Source organism: Bison bison, unplaced genomic scaffold (assembly GCF_000754665.1).
Source record: "Bison bison bison isolate TAMUID 2011002044 unplaced genomic scaffold, Bison_UMD1.0 scf7180017864498, whole genome shotgun sequence".
NCBI lineage: Eukaryota > Metazoa > Chordata > Mammalia > Artiodactyla > Bovidae > Bison > Bison bison.
Genome location: NW_011495057.1, coordinates 701,063 through 721,162, shown reverse-complemented (window position 1 = coordinate 721,162; position 20,100 = coordinate 701,063). Strand labels below are relative to the sequence as shown.

The 20,100-nt window shown below is 44.8% G+C and overlaps 1 protein-coding gene across 1 annotated transcript in view; it reads right to left on the bottom strand.

The window, feature by feature from the left end:
• Window positions 1-20,094, bottom strand: part of COLEC12 (collectin sub-family member 12) — a 186,039-nt gene extending 165,945 nt beyond the window's left edge. The window contains exons 1-2 of the mRNA XM_010828904.1: window positions 20,030-20,094; window positions 3,267-3,317 (exon numbers count right to left, since the gene is read on the bottom strand). Of these exons, the coding sequence (XP_010827206.1) occupies window positions 3,267-3,317; window positions 20,030-20,036 (58 nt within the window). The 5' untranslated portion in view covers window positions 20,037-20,094. The remainder of the gene's footprint in view (window positions 1-3,266; window positions 3,318-20,029) is intronic.
• Window positions 20,095-20,100: the final 6 nt, after the last annotated feature.

Below are 20,100 nucleotides of genomic sequence, written 5' to 3'. Positions count from 1 at the left end.
AGATTTCAGACCTGTCACATTTCCATATTATGCAGTATATGCTTAGTTGCTCAGTGGTGTCCAACTCTTTGTGACCCCATGGACTGTAGCCCACCAGGCTCCTCTGGCCGTGGGATTCTCCAGGCAAGAATACTGGAGTGGGTTGCCATTTCCTTTTCCAGGGGATCTTCTCAACCCAGGGATCAAACTCAGGTCTCCCATGTTGCAGGTAAATTCTTTACCGTCTGAGCCACCAGGGAAGCCCATGTTCTACAGCGGCTAGATTAAAATGTCCAGAAAGTGATGACAGCCCCAAATCCCAGGCAAGTGGTACCACCATCTTTGTTTACATAGCGCTGCACGTTCAAAGCACTTGTCCATCTAGTATCCTTCTTAGTCTCACCAAAGATTTGTGAGGTGGACTTACCACCATGGCAGATGTCACTCCACCCAGCAGGCAGATGCGGCATCTGAGACCCACAGAGTGGAATTGTCTGGTCCCAAATCACAGCAGTAAGTGGGGGCAGGGCCGACAGGACCGCCTGGTCTCTGGACGCCTCCCATTCACCATCTTTCACCAATTTTGTCTTCCTTTCATGGTTAAAATTGAATCATATCTGAAGGAATCGGTTCTTGGATTCTGCCGCTTTCAATGATCAGCCACAGCCACTTAGGAACTAAAAACCCATTTCCATGTATGCTTAGCTGCTCAGTTGTGTCCAACAACTACCCCATGGACTATAGCCTGCTAGGCTCCTCTATCTCTGGATTTTTTTAGGCAAGCATACTAAAGCAGGTTGCCATTTCCTTCTCCAGGGGATCTTCCTGACCCCCAGATGGAACCTGCCTTTCCTGCATTAGCAGGCCGGCTCTTTACCACTGAGCTACCTGGGAAGCCCAAAAACCCATTTACCATCTATAAAACCAGGTCCAGAGTTTCAGGCACTGTGAAAGTGATATGGTCTCCCTGAGGGGGCCAGATTGGGTATTTAGCTCACTTAAGGGTTCCAGAACAGCAGTGATGCTTCCAGAACACAGGAGTTGAGAGGTCAACCTCAACCTCACTGTTGGACCTGCCTCAAAACTACGCTAGCCTGAGAGTTCAAAGACCCAGCCTCCAACCCAGCTCTAGTTAACCTGCCTGAGCAAGGACTTAATCTACCTTGGCCTCACCTTTCTTATCTATGAAGTTAAAGGCCAGTACAAATCACTGCAAAATCTCTTCCAAATTCTACTTGACCCCAATGCTGGATCCAGCACTGTGCCTAACAATTGAACCCAAGAATTATCAAACTCTGTATATCTCTCTCGAAGTCCATTCCAAAGTTTCCCGTTTCCATTCCATCCCTCTGTTCTTCTACTAGTGCCATTTGGTATCAGTCTCTCCATGTCTCCCTCGTTCTCCAGCATTTGTACATTGTTATCACGTCTCCCCTCCGAATCATCAGTCTGCAGTTTCCACACATCACTTAACCACCGTAAATTAAATCCATTCAGCAACTTACTATGCTTTCGTGTCATCTGTTAAACCCCTGCCCATCTAGCTAGTTACAGAGTCACTAAATTCCAAATAAAATTTCTCTTCAGGTCGCTCTTTTCTCTTGGCTCTTCATGTTTCTACTGATTTCCATGTAGAGATCTGCAATCTACTGATTTCTAAAATATATGGGCAGGTCAATATTTATTCTGCCTTATTTTTATAAGTTTGATTTTCCTCCTTATTTCTACCTTTTAATTTTTGTTTTGCTTTTCCTCTCCTTTATCATGTCTTGTTTTCTCTTCACTCCTGTGATGACCTTCAATGAACCCACGATGGGAAAGCAGCCTGACACATGGTACTAATCCTGAAACATGTAATTGTGCAGATAAAGAACAGTAGTGGGGGGAAGGGGAGGGCATGGTGGGCAGAGCCTCTCTGTCAGCACATGAATGGAGGGGCCATGGGCTCCATGCCACTGCATTCCCACATTAAACCCTATTTTATTCCCAGAAAGAAATACATAAGCGCATATCCAGAAGGAAAAATGCTAAAGCGATGAGAGAGCCAGAGCAGCTGGGGGATGTTAACTTTAATCAAAGTCCAGCCAGGATTTTTTTTTTTAAGCAACAGGAAGTAGATTTATTCTCTTTCATATTGTCTCTCTCTCTCTCTCACAGACACACACTCTCTCTCTCATTCCTTTTTACTCTACTCTTCATTTCCTCCAACCAAGGCATAGAAACATGCTGGATAGAAAAACCTCAGTTCCTTTGAACTGTCTTTGAACTTTGGTCATGTTTTCATTGGCAGTTTGATGCCAAACTGCAGAACTCGGGAAGTGTGGTCAAAGACAGAAGACCATTCGTAAACAGCAGCCGAGGAACACAGGAGCTAGCCTGTGTTTCCTGTGGCTGCCACGACAGATCACTGCAAACCTGGTGGCTTAAAACAACACCGATGTCTTCTCTTCTAGTTTGAGAGGCCAAAAGTCTGAGATGAGCTTCAGTCAGCCAAAGTCAAGATGTTGACAGGGCTGCATCCCACCAAAGTTCTCTGAATGGAAAATCTATTTCCTTGCCTTTTTTAGCAGCTAGAGGCCACCTGCATCCCTTGGATTGTGGCCCCTTCCTCATTCTGCAGTGCTCATCACAGCACTCTCTGTTCCCATCATCCCATCTTTTCTCCACAGTCAAATCTTCCTCTCCCTCCCTTTTACAAGGATACCTATGACTACATTTAGAGCCCACCCAGATAATACAGAATAACATCCCCTTCTCAGTCTCTTGACTTAATCACATCTGCAAAATGCTTTCTGCCACAGGTTACATTCATGTTCCGGGGCTTAGAATGAGGGTATCTTTGTTCAGCCTACCATAGAGCACTGGTGTCTAGATGTGTTCCTGGAAAAAGTCTTACTCTCACTTCTCCCTTACCAATGACTAAGTTAAGAGCATGGGCCTTGAGGAAAAAGGGAAAAGATGTCTCCGAAATCTCAAAATAGATAAATGCCTGTCTTGTCACAGACTGACCTTCCCCACCATGTTGTGCCTGTTAGACCATCTGGTTTGTATTCAGCGAGCCGCCTAAGCATCCCATCCCTTCCCCAACCACTGCTGGGTGCAACTCCCGTCCCACAACCCTCCGATTTCGTGACAAACCACCTACTTGTTAATACAGAAACTCAACATGCAACCAGAACTGGGCCTTAGAGTCACACATATTCTTGTGCATCAAAGGTCCGGTCACAGTCACATCACCATTTCCCAGATGGAGCACAGAGAAGGAACGAAGCTTTGCTGGAACTTACCAAACCGCTTGTAACCGAAGGAATGTACCTCCTCCTCCTCTGCAAAATCGTCTGCGGGGGGAGACGGGGAAGAGAAGACAGAGCGTTACCCTGGTAAGACCGGAAGTACTGGACTCAGCTCCTTCCGTTTCCACCTGCTCCACCCTCCCCTCGCCCACCCTGCTCCTCACTCCTGGAGCACACCAGGAGAAAGACCAAAGGGTCCCTGCACTGGCTGTACCCTCAGCCTGGAATGCTCTTCCTCTGGCTCCTTAGGCAACTCCTCCTAATTCAAGTCTCAGCGGAGGTATGGTACCTCTGAGATGCCTTTCTGGACCACCACCCAGCCACTCTGTGTCAAATCGTCCTACTTTAATATTACTCTCTGATGTCATTCTCATTTATGTGTAAGTGTGTGTTATCACACATCCCACGAGCTGAATTTTTTTTACGGACTTCATGAATGAATTCCATGTATCTAGAATGGTGCCTGTCACAGAAGTGTTAGTCACTCAGTCATGTCCAACTCTTGGCGACCCCAAGGATGGTAGCCCACCAGGCTCCTCTGTCCATGGAATTCTCCAGATGAGAATACTGGAGTGGGTTGCCACTCCCTTCTCCAGGGGATCTTCCTGACCCAAGGATCGAACCCAGGTCTCCCACATTGCAGGCAGATTCTTTATCATTTGAACTACTTGGAAAAACCGTGTCACAGCATGGGCTTAATAGATTTTGGTGAATAAATGACTGAATAATCAACTGACAAAAGGGTCAAGTTATCGTCATATAACTGAGCCTGGGGCCTTCCTGTGCAGATGCCAGGCTGTGAAGTTACCTCTTCTACCTACTGTGGCATCTCAGGAGCCCAGCGTGATTCCTGCAAGGATAGCCAAATCTTTCCCCACTCTCCTTCCAATGGATAACTGGGACTGATGGATGGTTTCCCAGTAAGTGGATTTCCTTGCTGTGGGGATTCCTAAAGGTGGGGCCACTGTGGAAACAAGGGTGATACTGTGTCAGCCACACTTTCTACCAAAAGGCTAAATACTCCTCCTCACATGGTCATGATACAATTCCTTATCACACTGACAATGAACTTCTTATTTCACACTTCTGTCAGGTATGGGTGTACCTGATTATAGGATACTTAAAAAAAAAAAAACACTCCAATTTTTAAAATTTTTGTATTGAAGGATAATTGCTTTACAGAATTTTTTTGTTTTCTGTCAAACCTCAACATAAATCAGCCATAGGTATTCATATATCCCCTCCGTCCTGAACTTCCCTCCTCATCCCACCCCTCTAGGTTGATACAGAGCCCCTGTTTGAGTTTCCTGAGCCATAAAGCAAATTCCTGTTGGCTATCTATTTTACATATGGTAATGTAAGTTTCCATGTTACTCTTTCCATACATCTCACCCTCTCCTGCCCTCTCTCCATGTCTATAAGTCTGTTCTCTATGTCTGTTTCTCCACTGCTGCTCTGTAAATAAATTCTTCAGTACCATTTTTCTAGATTCTGTATATGTGCCTTAGAATACGATATTTATATTTCTCTTTCTGACTCACTTCACTCTGTATAATAGGTTCTAGTTTCATCCACCTTATCAGAACTGACTCAAATGTGTTCCTTTTTATGGCTGAGTAATATTCCATTGTATATAGGTACCACAGCTTCTTTATCCATTCATCTGTCAATGACATGGTTGCTTCCATGTTCTAGCTATTGTCAATAGTGCTGCAAAGAACATAGGATAAAAATACTTCAATTTTTTAAAGTCTATATTGAACTTTCACTTTCATCAAGAGGCTTTTTTATTGATATTTCTCCCAGCAATCTTGATTCCAGCTTGTGCTTCTTCCAGCACAGCGTTTCTCATGATGTACTCTGCATAGAAGTTAAATAAACAGGGTGACAATATACAGCCTTGATGTACTCCTTTTCCTATTTGGAACCAGTCTGTTGTTCCATGTCCAGTTCTAACTGTTGCTTCCTGACCTGCATACAAATTTCTCAAGAGGCAGATCAGGTGGTCTGGTATTCCCATCTCTTTCAGAATTTTCCACAGTTTATTGTGATCCACACAGTCAAAGGCTTTGGCATAGTTAATAAAGCAGAAATAAATGTTTTTCTCAAACTCTCTTGCTTTTTCCATGATCCAGCGGATGTTGGCAATTTGATCTCTGGCTCCTCTGCCTTTTCTAAAACCAGCTTGAACATCAGGAAGTTCACGGTTCACATATTGCTGAAGTCTGGCTTGGAGAATTTTGAGCATTACTTTACTAGCGTGTGAGATGAGTGCAATTGTGCGGTAGTTTGAGCATTCTTTGGCATTGCCTTTCTTTGGGATTGGAATGAAAACTGACCTTTTCCAGTCTTGTGGCCACTGCTGAGTTTTCCAAATTTGCTGGCATATTGAGTGCAGCACCTTCACAGCATCATCTTTCAGGATTTGAAATAGCTCAACTGGAATTCCATCACCTCCACTAGCTTTGTTCGTAGTGATGCTTTCTAAGGCCCACTTGACTTCACATTCCAGGATGTCTGGCTCTAGGTCAGTGATCATACCATCGTGATTATCTAGGTCATAAAGATCTTTTTTGTACAGTTCTTCTGTGTATTCTTGCCACCTCTTCTTAATATCTTCTGCTTCTGTTAGGTCCATACCATTTCTGTCCTTTATTGAGCTCATCTTTGCATGAAATGTTCCTTTGGTATCTCTGATTTTCTTGAAGAGATCCCTAGTCTTTCCCATTCTGTTGTTTTCCTCTATTTCTTTGCAACGGAGAAGGCAATGGCACCCCACTCCAGTACTCTTGCCTGGAAAATCCCATGGATGGAGGAGCCTGTTAGGCTGCAATCCGTGGGGTCACTAAGAGTTGGACACAACTGAGCGACTTCACTTTCACTTTTCACTTTCATGCATTGGAGAAGGAAATGGCAACCCACTCCAGTGTTCTTGCCTGGAGAATCCCAGGGACCGGGGAGCCTGGTGGGCTGCCATCTCTGGGGTCGCACAGAGTCGGACACGACTGAAGTGACTTAGCATAGCATAGCATTTCTTTGCAGTGAAAAAGTTGGCTTAAAGCTCAACATTCAGAAAACGAAGGTCATGGCATCCGGTCCCACCACTTCATGGGAAATAGATGGGGAAACAGTGGAAACAGTGTCAGACTTTATTTTGGGGGGCTCCAAAATCACTACAGATGGTGACTGCAGCCATGAAATTAAAAGACGCTTACTCCTTGGAAGGAAAGTTATGACCAACCTAGATAGCATATTCAAAAGCAGAGACATTACTTTGTCAACAAAGGTCCGGCTAGTCAAGGCTATGGTTTTTCCTGTGGTCATGTATGGATGTGAGAGTTGGACTGTGAAGAAGGCTGAGTGCCAAAGAATTGATGCTTTTGAACTGTGGTGTTGGAGAAGACTCTTGAGAGTCTCTTGGACTGCAAGGAGATTTAACCAGTCCATTCTGAAGGAGATCAGCCCTGGGATTTCTTTGGAAGGAATGATGCTAAAGCTGAAACTCCAGTACTTTGGCCACCTCATGCGAAGAGTTGACTCATTGGAAAAGACTCTGATTCTGGGAGGGATTGGGGGCAGGAGGAGAAGGGGATGACAGAGGATGAGATGGCTGGATGGCATCACTGACTCAATGGACGTGAGTCTGAGTGAACTCCGGGAGTTGGTGATGGACAGGGAGGCCTGGCATGCTGTGATTCATGGGGTCACAAAGAGTCGGACACGACTGAGCGACTGATCTGATCTGATATTGAACTTGCCACAATACTGCTTCTATTTTATGTTTTGGTATTTTGGTCCCAAGACATGTGGGATCTTAGCTCCCTGATCAGGGATCAAACCCACATCCCCTGCATTGGAAGGCGAAGTCTTAATCAGGGGACCACGAGGAAAGTCTCTAAAGGATACTTCTTTTTCTTCTCTTCCTTTTTAAACAATTTTTTGTGTTGGGGTATAGCCAATTAACAAACAATGTTGTGACAGTTTCAAGTGAAAAGCAAAGGGACTCAGACATATATATATACATGTATCCATTCTCTCCCAAACTCCCCTCCCTTCCAGTTTGCCATATAACATACTTGTGCTACTTGTGCTAAAGTAGGTCCTTATTGGTTATCTGTTATAGCAGAGTATACATGTCAATCCCCAAATTCCCTAACTATCCCATCTCCCCATCCTTCCCTACGGTAAACATGTTTGTTCTCTAAGTCTGTGAATCTGTTTCGTAAGTTAAGTTCATTTGTATAATTTCTTTTTAAATTCCACATATAAGAGATGACCTATGACATTTTTCCTTTCTGTCTGACTGACTTCACCTAGTATGACACTCTCTAGGTCCATCCATGTTGTGGCAGATGGCATTATTTCATTCTTTTTAATGGCTGTGTGGTATTCCATTTTATACATGTGTGTGTGTGTGTGTATATATATACCACATCTTCTTTATCCATTCCTCTGTTGATGGACATTTAGGTTGCTTCCGTGTCTTGGCTATTGTGTAACCAATTATTCTTGAGCTGGTCACCACCACTGCTCCAGCAATCAGCTTCCCTCCACCCACATACAGTTCAGTTCAAAAGTGCTGACTCAGCGTTCACTATGGACCAGAGACTGCCAGGCAGTAGGGCTGCAGAAATGAGTGAGACATGGTCCCTTCCCTCAAGAAGCTGATAGGCTTTCAAAGACAAAAGAAACATAGTGGAGAAATAAAGCCTCTGTGATTATCTTTTTCAGCCCACAATGGGATACAGGACCTAGTTATAACTGAACCTTGAAATGCTGTGGGAAAACCAAGGTGTGTGAGACATCCCACACAACATGCTGAATATCAGCACACTAGTGTGTCATGAAGTGTTATGAAAACACTGTTCTGAAAAGTGTAAGAGAAGAACTACTCCTAAGACCACGGAGAAGTCAGAAATCTCAGTGTTTTACCATGTTTCCTTATTTAGTGAACAAGGAAGAGACTTGCTTGGAATCTAGAAATCCTGGGTTTCGTAATTCAAGTCATCTTCTTCTGTCAAGGATTAAAGCTTTCGTTCTTTCTAGATGGAAGAATGTGCTTACAACCAAAAGAACAGCGCCTTTTTTTCACTGACTTGGTGATTGGTTAGTTCACCCAAGACATATTAAGCCCCTAGCCTGTGCCCACTTTCCTAAGTAATTCTCTCACTGATATCTGTGAGGTCTGATCTAGTGTCACTTAAAGGGAAACCCTTGGGAGACTTCCCTGGAGGTCCAAAGGTTAAGACTCCACACTTCCAACGCAGGGGGCGCAGGTGCCATTCCTCATCAGGGAACTAAGATCTCACATGCCGTGTGGCACAGCCAAAAAAAAAGAGGGAGAGAGAAACCATTATCTGCTGCTTCAGCTTAGAAATCCACGCACTTATTCACTCAGTCACTGAATAGGTGCTTATAGACCAGTGGAGTTGATGGGACACTAGTATAGGTAACAATGCCACCCAGGCATCAGTTTCCCCTGCCAGCTCCAGCCCCTCTGCTGCGGAGCTGTGACCACACAAGAATCCACTCACATGCACAGGCTGTGGAGCAAGGATATCCACCAGTGACAACCTCACTGTGGAGACAAAAAAGCAGCTTGTGCTGCTCTCAGTAGCAAACAGCTTAAAAATTCGCGTTCTCCCCAAAGCGTCTTTTCAGCAGACCTACCATTAGTTTGTTTGTTTGTTTTCTTTTTCCTCTCTGGTCCTTTTCCCATGCAGCATTTTTAGTCTGCCTGACTCCTCTCTCCTTCCTGAAATTTCCCTGGGAACTTCAAACGTCTCAGACTTCTATTATTAAAGCAATTCAGTGCTGCCTCCAAATTAACCTACTACAAGCCATTAACAGTTCAAGGAAACAAAGGCTTTACGGGCGACCCCTAATAGGACTCAAAGAGGATGTCCTGTTGCTCGACTTAACCTGCATCCCAAGAGGATGAGAAACTTTTTTTTTTTGATTAAAATTTTTTAAAATTTCTTTTAATTTTTAATTGGAGAATAATTGCTTTACAGTATCATGTTGGTTTCTGCCACACATCAACATGAATCAGCCATAGGTACACATATGTCCCCTCCCTCCTGAACCTCCTTTCCCACCTCCCAGCCCATCCCACCATTCTAAGTTGTCACAGAGCACCAGGTTTGAGCTCCCTGCATCTCTCAGCAAATTCCCACTGGTTATCTGTTTTACATATGGCAATGTAAAGGATGAGAAATTCTTTTGTGCTCAGTCACTCAGTCGTGTTTGACTCTTTGCAACCCCATGAACTGTAGCCCACCAAGCTCCTCTGTCCATGGGATTCTCCAGGCAAGCACACTGGAGTGGGTTGCCATTTCCTACTCCAGAGGATCTTCCCACCCCAGAGATCGAAACCACACGTCTCATGTCTCCTGCTTTGGCAGGAGGGTTCTTTACCACTAGCGCCACCTGGGAAGCCCCATAGCAGCCACCAAAAGAATATAAATCTCTATCTCATTCAACTCTACAAATAGGTACTAAATCATCTGAGATACTCAGGGTACAAAGTACCCAGAGAACAAATTATTGGGATTATCAGGGAAGGTATCTTGGAGAAACATCTTACTCTTTCTTAACATTTGTTCTTTGGAAGGAAAAAGAGAGTTTGGGGGAAACACAGTATACCATATCCCTTTTTGAAAATTCATTGTGGTTTTAGAACTATTAGACTCTGGGACATGCTAAAAGAGAGAGAAATGGTTCAACTTTATTTCATTCGATGTATTTACAAGAGTTGACTTTTCATATCCTTAAAAGCTGGGTCACATTGGGCAGGTGATGCTTCGTAGACATTCCATTAAGGTGGGGGTGGTGCAGAGCCCCTGTCAGAGTCCCCAGCTGTGTCATTACCAAACAGATGATTCAGGCTGGTGATGGAGTGATTCATTTTAGGAATTGAAAAAGAGGAAGAAGCAGGAGCTGCCAGGGCTTGTGGCTGTGCGGATGGCCCACATCGAACTATAAAAGCCCTAGGAGAGAGGAGGCAAGGTCAGCTGTCCCCAGTGCCTGAGCATCTGAGAGGGCAAAAGGCTACCCCAAGACCCACATGGCTGGCAGATGGGTTTGAGGAAGACAAATAGCCTGATCTCATGGGCAAGGTTATATTTTGTTCTCAAAACCCTTTCCTCACACTCAGTGGACCCAGGCTAAGTGCAGCCCAGATTTTCTTTTCTTTTATAAAAGTCATCTTATTTATTATTTATTTAGGCCATCCCTCGCCACATGTGAATTGACAGCTTTCAAATTGTGGTGCCAGAGAAGACTCTTGAGAGTCCCTTGGACTGCAAAGAGATCAAACTAGTCAATCCTAAAGGAAATCAACCCTGAATATTCACTGGAAGAACTGATACTGAAGTTGAAGCTCTAATACTTCAGCCACCTGATGTGAAGAGCTGACTCATTGGGAAAGACCTTGATGCTGGGAAAGACTGAAGGCACAAGGAGAAGGGGCAGCAGAGGATGAGATGGTTGGATGGCATCACCGACGTAATGCACATGAATTTGAGCAAACTCAGGAAGATAGCAGAGGACAGGGAAGGCTGGCGGGCTGCAGTCCATGAGGTCATGAAGAGTCGGACACAACTTAGGGACTGAATAACATCAACAACTGTGGCATGTGAGATCTTAGTTCCCTAACCAGGGATCAAACCCTCACTGCCTGCATTGGAAGCCTGGAGCCTTAACCCCTGGGTGGTCAGGGAAGCCCCCCAGATTTTCTCTGCAGTCTCAGGGGCCTGCAGAGGTGATGGGTTCAAATAAGGATATTCCCTCTCGAGGATCTAGTCACCTTTGCAACCTGCCACTTCTCAAAATCTGTCTCTGACATAATCTATGTCATGCAATTGCTACACTTTGACATGAGCAAGGATTTTGTTAAGATTTAAGGCCTCTCAGTTCTGCAATGGCCAGAACTCAATCCCTGCTTCTGACAGCAGTTAGCCTGCAGGGAAGAAGAAACCTTAACATCCTAAATAACAAAATGTGTTTAATTGAAGATTTATGTCTACAAGCACGTACTTTCTCGGCTGACACAGATGTACTACAGCATTTTTACTGCAATACCTACGGGCCACATGTCTTTTGCTTGTCTGTTTCAAAATATGATTTTTATTTACTTTATTTACTTTCCTTGGTAATTGGCACAGAGCCATGATGGCCAGAGGTTTCGTGATGGAGAACACTGAACAGAATTCTTGCTGACATTCTTTGAGCATCACTGATTTCAGAGTACCATGAGTTCAAGTATAGTTTAGTTTAGTTGGCTTGGGGAACTGAGAGTCATACATATTAATATGTTCCAATCAATCTGTGGACCAAGTTGTGCAATATCCCCATGGTTAGAATTTACCTCTCCTTGCCCTGCACCCGCTCTGTATCAGTGTGACGGCAATTGTCTCCATCTGTCTTACATTCCTGTTCTGGTTTTGACTTCCCGCAGATGGAAAGCCCTCTAAAAACGGGACATTTATCACGTTGTCCCCTCAGCAGCTAGCACATCTGTGGCATATTACAGAAACTCAGGTGGCGCTAGTGGTAAAGAATTCGCTTGCCAATTTAGGAGATGTAGGAGACGTAAGAGATGCGTGTTTGATCCTTGGGTTGGGAAGATCCCCTGGAGGAGGGCATGGCAACCCACTCCAGTATTCTTGCCTGGAGAATCCCATGGACAGAGGAGCCTGGCAGGCTGCAGTCCAAAGGGTTGCAAAGAGTCAGACATGACTGTAAGTGACTCAGCACACACAGACACACATCTTATTAATATAAACCCCAAATATTGATCTAGTCCAGATTGTGATACAACTATATTGGGATGATGAGGGGCATCAGGAGGTATCCGTGATAGTAGTCAGGCGGAGGTGAAGGGTAGGAGAACTAAATCCTCATTTGCTATAAAGGGAAGTCAATATATAACACCCAGAACCAAAATAATAACAATAATAATTAAAATAATAAAAATGACTCTTTGAGACCCCATGGGCTGTAGCCCGCCAGGCTCCTCTGTCCATGGGATTTCCCAGGCAAGAATACTGGAGTGGATTGTCATTTCCTTCTCTGGGGATCTTCCCAACCCAGGGATCAAACCTGCGTCTCCTGCATTGCAGGAGGATTCTTTACTGCCTGGGAAGCCCAGTGAAAATGAAGACTGCCATAAACATGTCACTTAAGGACATGGGGCTATAGGAGCTTGTCCACATTAAGAACTGCCAACAACTCTTTCCATCCCTCCAAGTGAAAGTTCATGTCCACTCTCTTGAATTTGGGAGGACTTTGTGACTCGCTGTGGCCAATGGAATTCGCCAGAAGTAGCAGTGGGTGACCTTGGGGCCTAGGTCTTCTCCAAGATCTCTGCTATCAGCTTCTGTTCTCACCCCCTAGGCAGTTGGCTGCCTTGGGAAATATCCAGGCACCTTGCTGGACCAGAGGTGACCTGGCGAGAGGGGATCCCTGGGGAATGAGAGACTGTGATGGGGAGGGGAGAGCCCGGCCAGGCCTTGGCCCTTCCAGCTCCCCAGGATAATCTAGCCCAATCAACACCTCAGGAGGCAGAGACCAGCCTGAATCGCAGGGTCGTGAGCGAATAAACAGCTGTTATTTGAAGCGACAGAGCTTGGGGATTCTGTCTTCTAGGCATCGGTAGAGAAGCCAAAATCAAATGCAAAAAACGTTCTCAGGAGGTTGCCTCTGGGGACTGGAAAATGATAAAATGAAGTGGGCTGGGCAGGAAATTGCTGTTTTTCATAATAAATAGGATGTTCTTTGACTCTCTAAACTATGTGCATCTCTAACTTTGATAAACAAAAAAAAGAAAGAGAACAAAAATCAAGCAAACAAAACAAGGAAATGTGTAGGGAAGATAAAAGTCAGGTAGACTGAAAAAAAGCCCACCAGTCCAACAGACGCTGACGACTGGAAAAGATCCCCTGGTCCAAAGAGCCGGCACGCAGAGTTCATCCTGGAGCAACCGCACAGATCTGGGCTCGCAGCCTTCATGGCTGCACTGGGTAGCTTCTGGCAAATGCCACGTTGATCAGAACAAGTTCAGGCACTTTCAGGAGGCAGGTTGAAGGACCGTGGACAGAGGCAAGGCTGAATGCAAACTTATCCTCCAAGCTGGGCTCAGCGCTGCCATTCACCCTGTCCTGTCTCCACCCTGAGACAGGAGCCCCAGCTCCTTTAGTAGCGTCATCACCACTAGAACAGAACAGCATGGTCCCCTGGGCTCTCAAGATCTTTAACTGCTTCCAAACCAGTCAGCAAGCACCATTCCTGCAAGTTGGTCTTGTGTGTCCCACCACCCACCTACGATGGCTGGCCCAGTCGGGGAGGAGGAGAGGAGGACCCCTGAGGCCAAATACCCAGTACCCACTGGCCCCTGGAGTCCACAGCCAGCCTCCACTGGCCACTGCTCTAAGGGAGTGGCTTTCATGCAGGCATTTGTGAGAACCATGGCCTCAACAGAGTGTCACCTGGGTTGCTAAATATTTTGGGTATCCCCTTGGATACTGGCAGGCAGATTCTTTACCGCTGAGCCACCAAGGAAACCCGTTATCACTTGATTAACTTAACATAAATGGTTCATAATTGGCAATTACATTCCTGCCTGGAATAAGCAGCAAGTCACAATTATACAGTGTTCTAAAACCTAAAATATCTTGAGTTCTCCTTAAGTGCAAGACACCACTCTAAACAACTGAGCTAAACTAACCTATATAATCCTCAAAAAATAGAAAAAAATGGTATCCAGTATATGTCATTATTATCCCCCCGCTTGACAGATGAGGAAACTGAGGGGCCCAGGAGGTTAACAAGTATCATGTGGTCAGCAGGCCCTCTGGTTTCAGAGCCCACACTCCTCACCACATTGAAATCGTCAGGTTCCACTCCTGGGAACACTATGTATAATTACATTTTTTGAGATAGGCATATTTTAAAGTATCAATATATATTAATACTTTGGATTATAAATTTAGAATATAAATTTGGATATTTTGCCTTCGAATAATGTCATATATACATATATCAGCTACTTTCCAAACATTTCTATGTCATAACTAAGTGACTTAGGCCTCAGAAGTGCAGATATTTTCACAAACCAATGACGTTAGTTTTTGCACGCAGAATGTCAAATGTCCGACCTCTTAGACAAGTGTATATGACTTCACAAAACAAAGAATTTTCATCCCAAATGACTCAGGAAGGATGTCATATTTAATATGTCCAATTCCAATAAATAAATTAATTTTTAATCTCCCATGTTGAAAAACATCTTTCCTTAATAATTTTTAAGAGTATCGATGGACTGTGATAAATTCAAGGGTTAAGAAAGCTCCTGGACTCTCTTTGGAATTTTAATTTGGGATTACTCATTTCTGCTTTCACTGCTATATAATTTTGAAGGTTCCTTAAGCAATCAGCAGGACCTGTTCAGGGTACTATTTTGGTTTGGGCCCTTTAAATATCATTCACTTAAATAGAAATCAAATTACTGCTTGATTGAATAGTTGCCTTCCCCAAGCTTTGGATGACTGGTGTGATTAGAAACCATGCTATCAGTAGTAAAGAGTGAAGGTTCTATGAGGAATGTCAATACCTTCCTATCCTTTGTTAAGGTGTTTATTTATTGTTATTATCATCATCATCATCATCATCATTATTATTGCTGATCATTGGTGGTTAAGTCTGTTCCTGAAAAGCAATTCTGACTATGCTAACTGTCTGAAGGCAAACCTGTCAGCAAGACAGCACAGGGGCTGTTTGCAGAGTCAATGACTTCAGCAAGCCATTCACACTCATTCAATCAGTCACAAGAAAACCTCCCAGCAGATAAATTCTACAAAGGGCAGCAACCCTGGAATGTGCCTTATCTCTGCAGGAGCTCTAGCCTAGAGAGGTTCCTCCAGTGACTGGCTGAAGAGCACAGCAGTTTCTTCAGACCTTTGATGCCAAGTTATTAAGGTCTAAGGCCAGACAGGAGGGGACCTCTTCTACTCTGCTCTCCCAGCATTTATGGACTGTGGCACACGGTAGGGACTTCACAAATGTTTTAATAAGTCCCCAGCATTTATCTTCCCACTCACAACCCAGTTCCCTGCCTCCAGGGCATAGATAGGAATTCCAGAATCTGAGAGAGCCTGTGCCTTCAGAATGGCATAAGAGCAAAAGATGGAAAGGCAGAACCAGACTGGTTATAGCTGACTCGCGGTGAGGGTAGACGCTTTTCACAGATGATCACCTAAGTGACCTACAACACTGTCCCCTGACCCCCAACTGCCCGATTCTTTTCACTCTGATTTGCCCCTCAAAAGGAGAAAGGCTACACTCTGCCATTATTCTGGGCTCCTTGTGCGTGTGTGCTAAGTTGCTTCAGTTGTGTCCGACTATTTATGACCCTGTGGACTACAGCCCGACAGGCTCCTCTGTCCATGGGAAGAAAACGAATGGATTGCCATGCCCTTCTCCAGGGAATCTTCCCAACCCAGGGATCGAACCTGCGTCTTTTATGTCTTCTGCATTGGCAGACAGGTTCTTTACCACTAGTGCCATCTGGAAAGCCCTCCCAGCACCTAACCACTTTTTCCCTTAGTGGGAAGACATGAATCGGACTTCCTCCTAAGAGATCACTCACATGCTAGGTTCGTTCGAGGAATAACATTTTTCTATCACTAAACTTTAAATGTCTATTTTCTCATTTGAAAACAAACACTTTGAAGGCCATTTAACTTACTTTAGACAGCAGCTGCATCAACGGTTTTGAAATAATGATTCAATAAAAATAAGTATGAATTCAGAAAATTAGAATTATGCTATTGCTTAGAAGTTATCATCTGCCAGCTTTTCTCATTCACACCATTATTGCTGAATGAGCCACAGGGTTGCGGTAGGGGTGAGGGTCAGGGGATGGGAACAATCTGGGAAAATTGCATAGGAGACCACTGGGAAGATATATACTTAGCAATAATTAAACCTCAGATTAGGAATGTCAAGCATCTTCAAACTAATGAAAAGTCAAAAGTGTAACTGGGTTGCAAATTTGTCTTCCAGAGGCAAAGAAGCCTCAATTCCCAAACAGTGAAAGGAAAAAGACCACACTTTGTTTCCATTTTCCTGTAGAAAACATGATTCTTTCGATGTTAAAGCAGTCAGAACCTACACAAGTGTTTGCTTATCCCAGTTAAGGACAAGACATCTTAGACACCTGGAAAGCCAAGAGACTGCAGGTCTGGGAAAACAGGGAGTAGAAATACACTGCTTACTAGCACCTTTTAAAAGTATCATTGCCAGATAGCATTTCAGAAATGTTTACACACAAAAGCACAATTGGACACTAGGTTTTAATGGCACTGACATCCTCCCTGCATTAAATTAGAGCAGTGGTTTGAACCAATGTGGTCCTGTGAGCTGATGGTTGTTGCAGGCCATCTCTTAAGTAACAAGTGCTACTGCATTAAAACTCACCAATACTCCCAACTTCCAGAACTAGAAATGTGATTTCTTAATGACACACCTAACTCTAGAGGAGTCAGATTCCTTCATAAAGAGTGTGAATATTAAAAACCATGAAATTTATGGTGTAGTACAGCTAATTGAAAATGTAATTAGAAATAAATTAAAACCAACTTCATGTTTTAATCACTGTGGAACACTTAAAGTATTCCAGCAACAGGGCAAGTAATTTTCTTCTGGAAAATGTATAATGATGTCATTATTTTTTTACTTGGGACTCCAGAGAAGGAAGAAATATTAAAAGAGACAGATATTTGCTGAACGCAACAGATAGGTGGTGCTGTGGTTCACCGAAGCCTTGGAATTAGACTCCAAAGGCCTGGGTTTTTACAAAGGCTATATCCCAAGTTTAAAAATCACAATTAGAAAGTCAAATAAGTGCCTTGAAAAGGCATCTGACTTGCATAGTAGCTGAATTTTTGCCTTGACAAATAAACTTCTGTAGTTCCTAAGATGTCCACTAATTTTCTATTTGGCTAAGGAATGTTTTGGGTTAACACTTCAATTTTAAGCATTTGCAAGGTCTGTCACAGACTTCTATCACTTACAGAAATCAAATACTAATGCAACATTGGCTTAAACATAATGAGTTCATTGCTTTATGACATAATTACAAACCCAAGGAAAACTCTGTGTTGGTTACCTATGACAAATTGTCCAAATGATTCTACTTGGTAAAGGCAGCTTTCTTTTTTGGCTAAAAACACACTCTGCTTGGCTTCAGAAGGCTTGTGTCTGATTTCTTGGCTCCATCCCTTCCTGGCTGCTGCACCAGCTTTGAGTTCCTTGGCTACTTAATCGTCTGAGAATCACTTTTCTTCCAGTCCAGGGGTTCTATCTGGTGTTCTAGGTCTCTCCAAGACTCACAGGGAACCTGGCAAAGCTTGTTTTTAGATGCCTACTACCCTCCTTGTTGCTGGTTTCTATTTCTTCTGGACTGTTTCCATATCTATGGTGTAGGGGTTAAAATGCCTACTTTATAGGGCGTTTGAGAGGGTTCACTGACAAAGTGCTTGTAGAGGGTGGAGCATACTGGTGCACTTAGTAGGTACTGAAAAAACATTACTGTCTGCTACCTTTCCCACCTCACAAACCAGACAAACACAAATTCTATGGCAATTGTTGGTAAGCAAACCTCTCACAGAACATTTCGTTTTAAAAGAGGCCTTCAAAGTGACTAGCCTCCCCAGGAATTCAGCCCCTTAGTCCCCTTCACCTACTGAGGCAGAAGGTAAGTGGGGTGTTGAGGCAGTGCCCAGACCACAGAGGATAAGCAATGAGCCTTCTCCAAGCAGTGTGCTAGCTGGTCTAGAATGTAGTGTAAGTCATATATATATATATATATAAAGTGTGTGTGTATATATATACACACACACTTCCCTGGTGACTGACTGTAAAGAATCCACCTATAACAGAGGAGACTCAGTTCAATCCCTGAGATAGGAAAAAACCCTGGAGAAGGGAATGGTTCCTTACTCTAGTATTTTTGCCTGGAGAATCCCATGGGCAGAGGAGCCTAGTGGGCTATAGTCCATGAGGTCGAAAAGAGTTGGACACAACAACTGAAGCAACTCAGCATACAGCATACATACATATAACCTGTAGGTATGTATTCCATTACAGATTTGAATTAACATTGAAAAAAATACCCAAACTGCAGTAACAGTCATTGACCCAGTCAAAAGCATAACTAGATTTTCAGGGTTTACGAAGCCACATGGGAGCTGATGAAATGAGGAGGTGGCTTATCTTTCCAAAAGTTCAAAACCTCCTGGCCTCAGTGACCAGCAATGAGAAGATTAAATTCTGGCTAAAATGATGGTAACTGAGCACCAGAGGAAAGTTTAGCCGTGTGAACTCTTGCAATTCTGGGAAGATCCCTTAACCAGTGCTGGCTAAGGAAAGTGTGCCTTTCCTAGAATGTAAATAAGAGAAGAGAAACTGAGATGTAGAGAGAAGGAACGCACACACGCTGCGTTTTGAAATTCTGTTTTTTGTGTCTCTTGCTTTGTGTGTCTCTTGCATTACATCCTGTCTTCTGTGTCTCTGGCCCGGGGGCAGGACCCTTTCCACCTGGCGTTTTGTCCCCTTCCTTCCCAGGATCTCCAGAGAAGGACACAGAACTCCCTTGGAAGGAGAGCTAATTGGTAGGTCATTATCGCTCCGAACTGTTTAGCGTGATCTGCCTTGCAGAGAGCAACCTCTAGAGCCCTAAGTTTCTTTCCAAGTCTGTAGGGCTCCCGAGGCGCGCGCCTGGATCAGCAACGCTTGCAAGTCAAAGAGGTCGCATCGCGCGTTTTCGGGCTGCTGGAAGCTCGGTCCTAGCGGTCAGATGGCATCTCGAACCGAGCCCCCTCACTCAGGTCCGGCCAGCGCGGGGACCGAGCCGTGTTATCCTAACACAAATCCAGGATTCCAGTCTTGTGTAAACACCACGCCGGCCCATCTCCAAACGATACCTCTGCTGTGATTATCTCACATACAGATCGAGATTCTGTTGACAGATCTTCGTTTTCTACTCAACAGACGGCTTCCCTGCGAAGCACTTCTCCTCGCTAAAAGGTGCGATAGCATCTGACACTTCCCTAAACCCGCCTGCTGTGGACACCGCCCGGGGGATTGTGTTGCCCCTGATCACACGTGGGCACAGCTCCGCAGGCGGACACATGGAAGGGACGCGAAACCGAGGGCGGTGATTTTCCAGCCAGTGGGGCTGATGGAGAAAGATGCCAAATGCACTTCCCGAGCCAGCTGAACTCCGCGGGCACCTAATCATTGCCAGATGTGGGGAGGGCACACCGAGAACATCCCCGAGTCCGGGAGAAAACACCCGTCGACTTCTCAGACGGGGAAGCGGCAACGGCGGGGAGGGAGAGGGACCTTGGAGAGAATGGGGCGTGCGACAGGGCGCAGAACGAACTAGGGGGGGCGAGGGTGGGGAGTGATGATGCCTCCACTCTCCTGAGCGTATTTTTTCAATTAAAAAGTTGGGAACTGGAATCCGTAAACAACGACTTGGGGCTTCAAACTACTTTGTTGAGACACAGTGGGGAGGGCAGTACTTGCCGGCTTCAAATGCCCAACCCCGAGGTCTCCGGCGGTATCCGACTCCCGAGCCCCGGGGACGTCCCCCGGGATGAGCGCACCAAATTCACCACCGGTTCTCCCCCGGGTCTCCGCTCAGAGAAACTTGGCACCTCGCCCCCTCCCGCGCGCCCCGAAGCCCGCCCTACCTTTCATGGTGACCGAGGAGACGCACCGCCAGCCGGGGAGCTCCGCGCCGCCGAGGAAGTCCGCGCTGAGC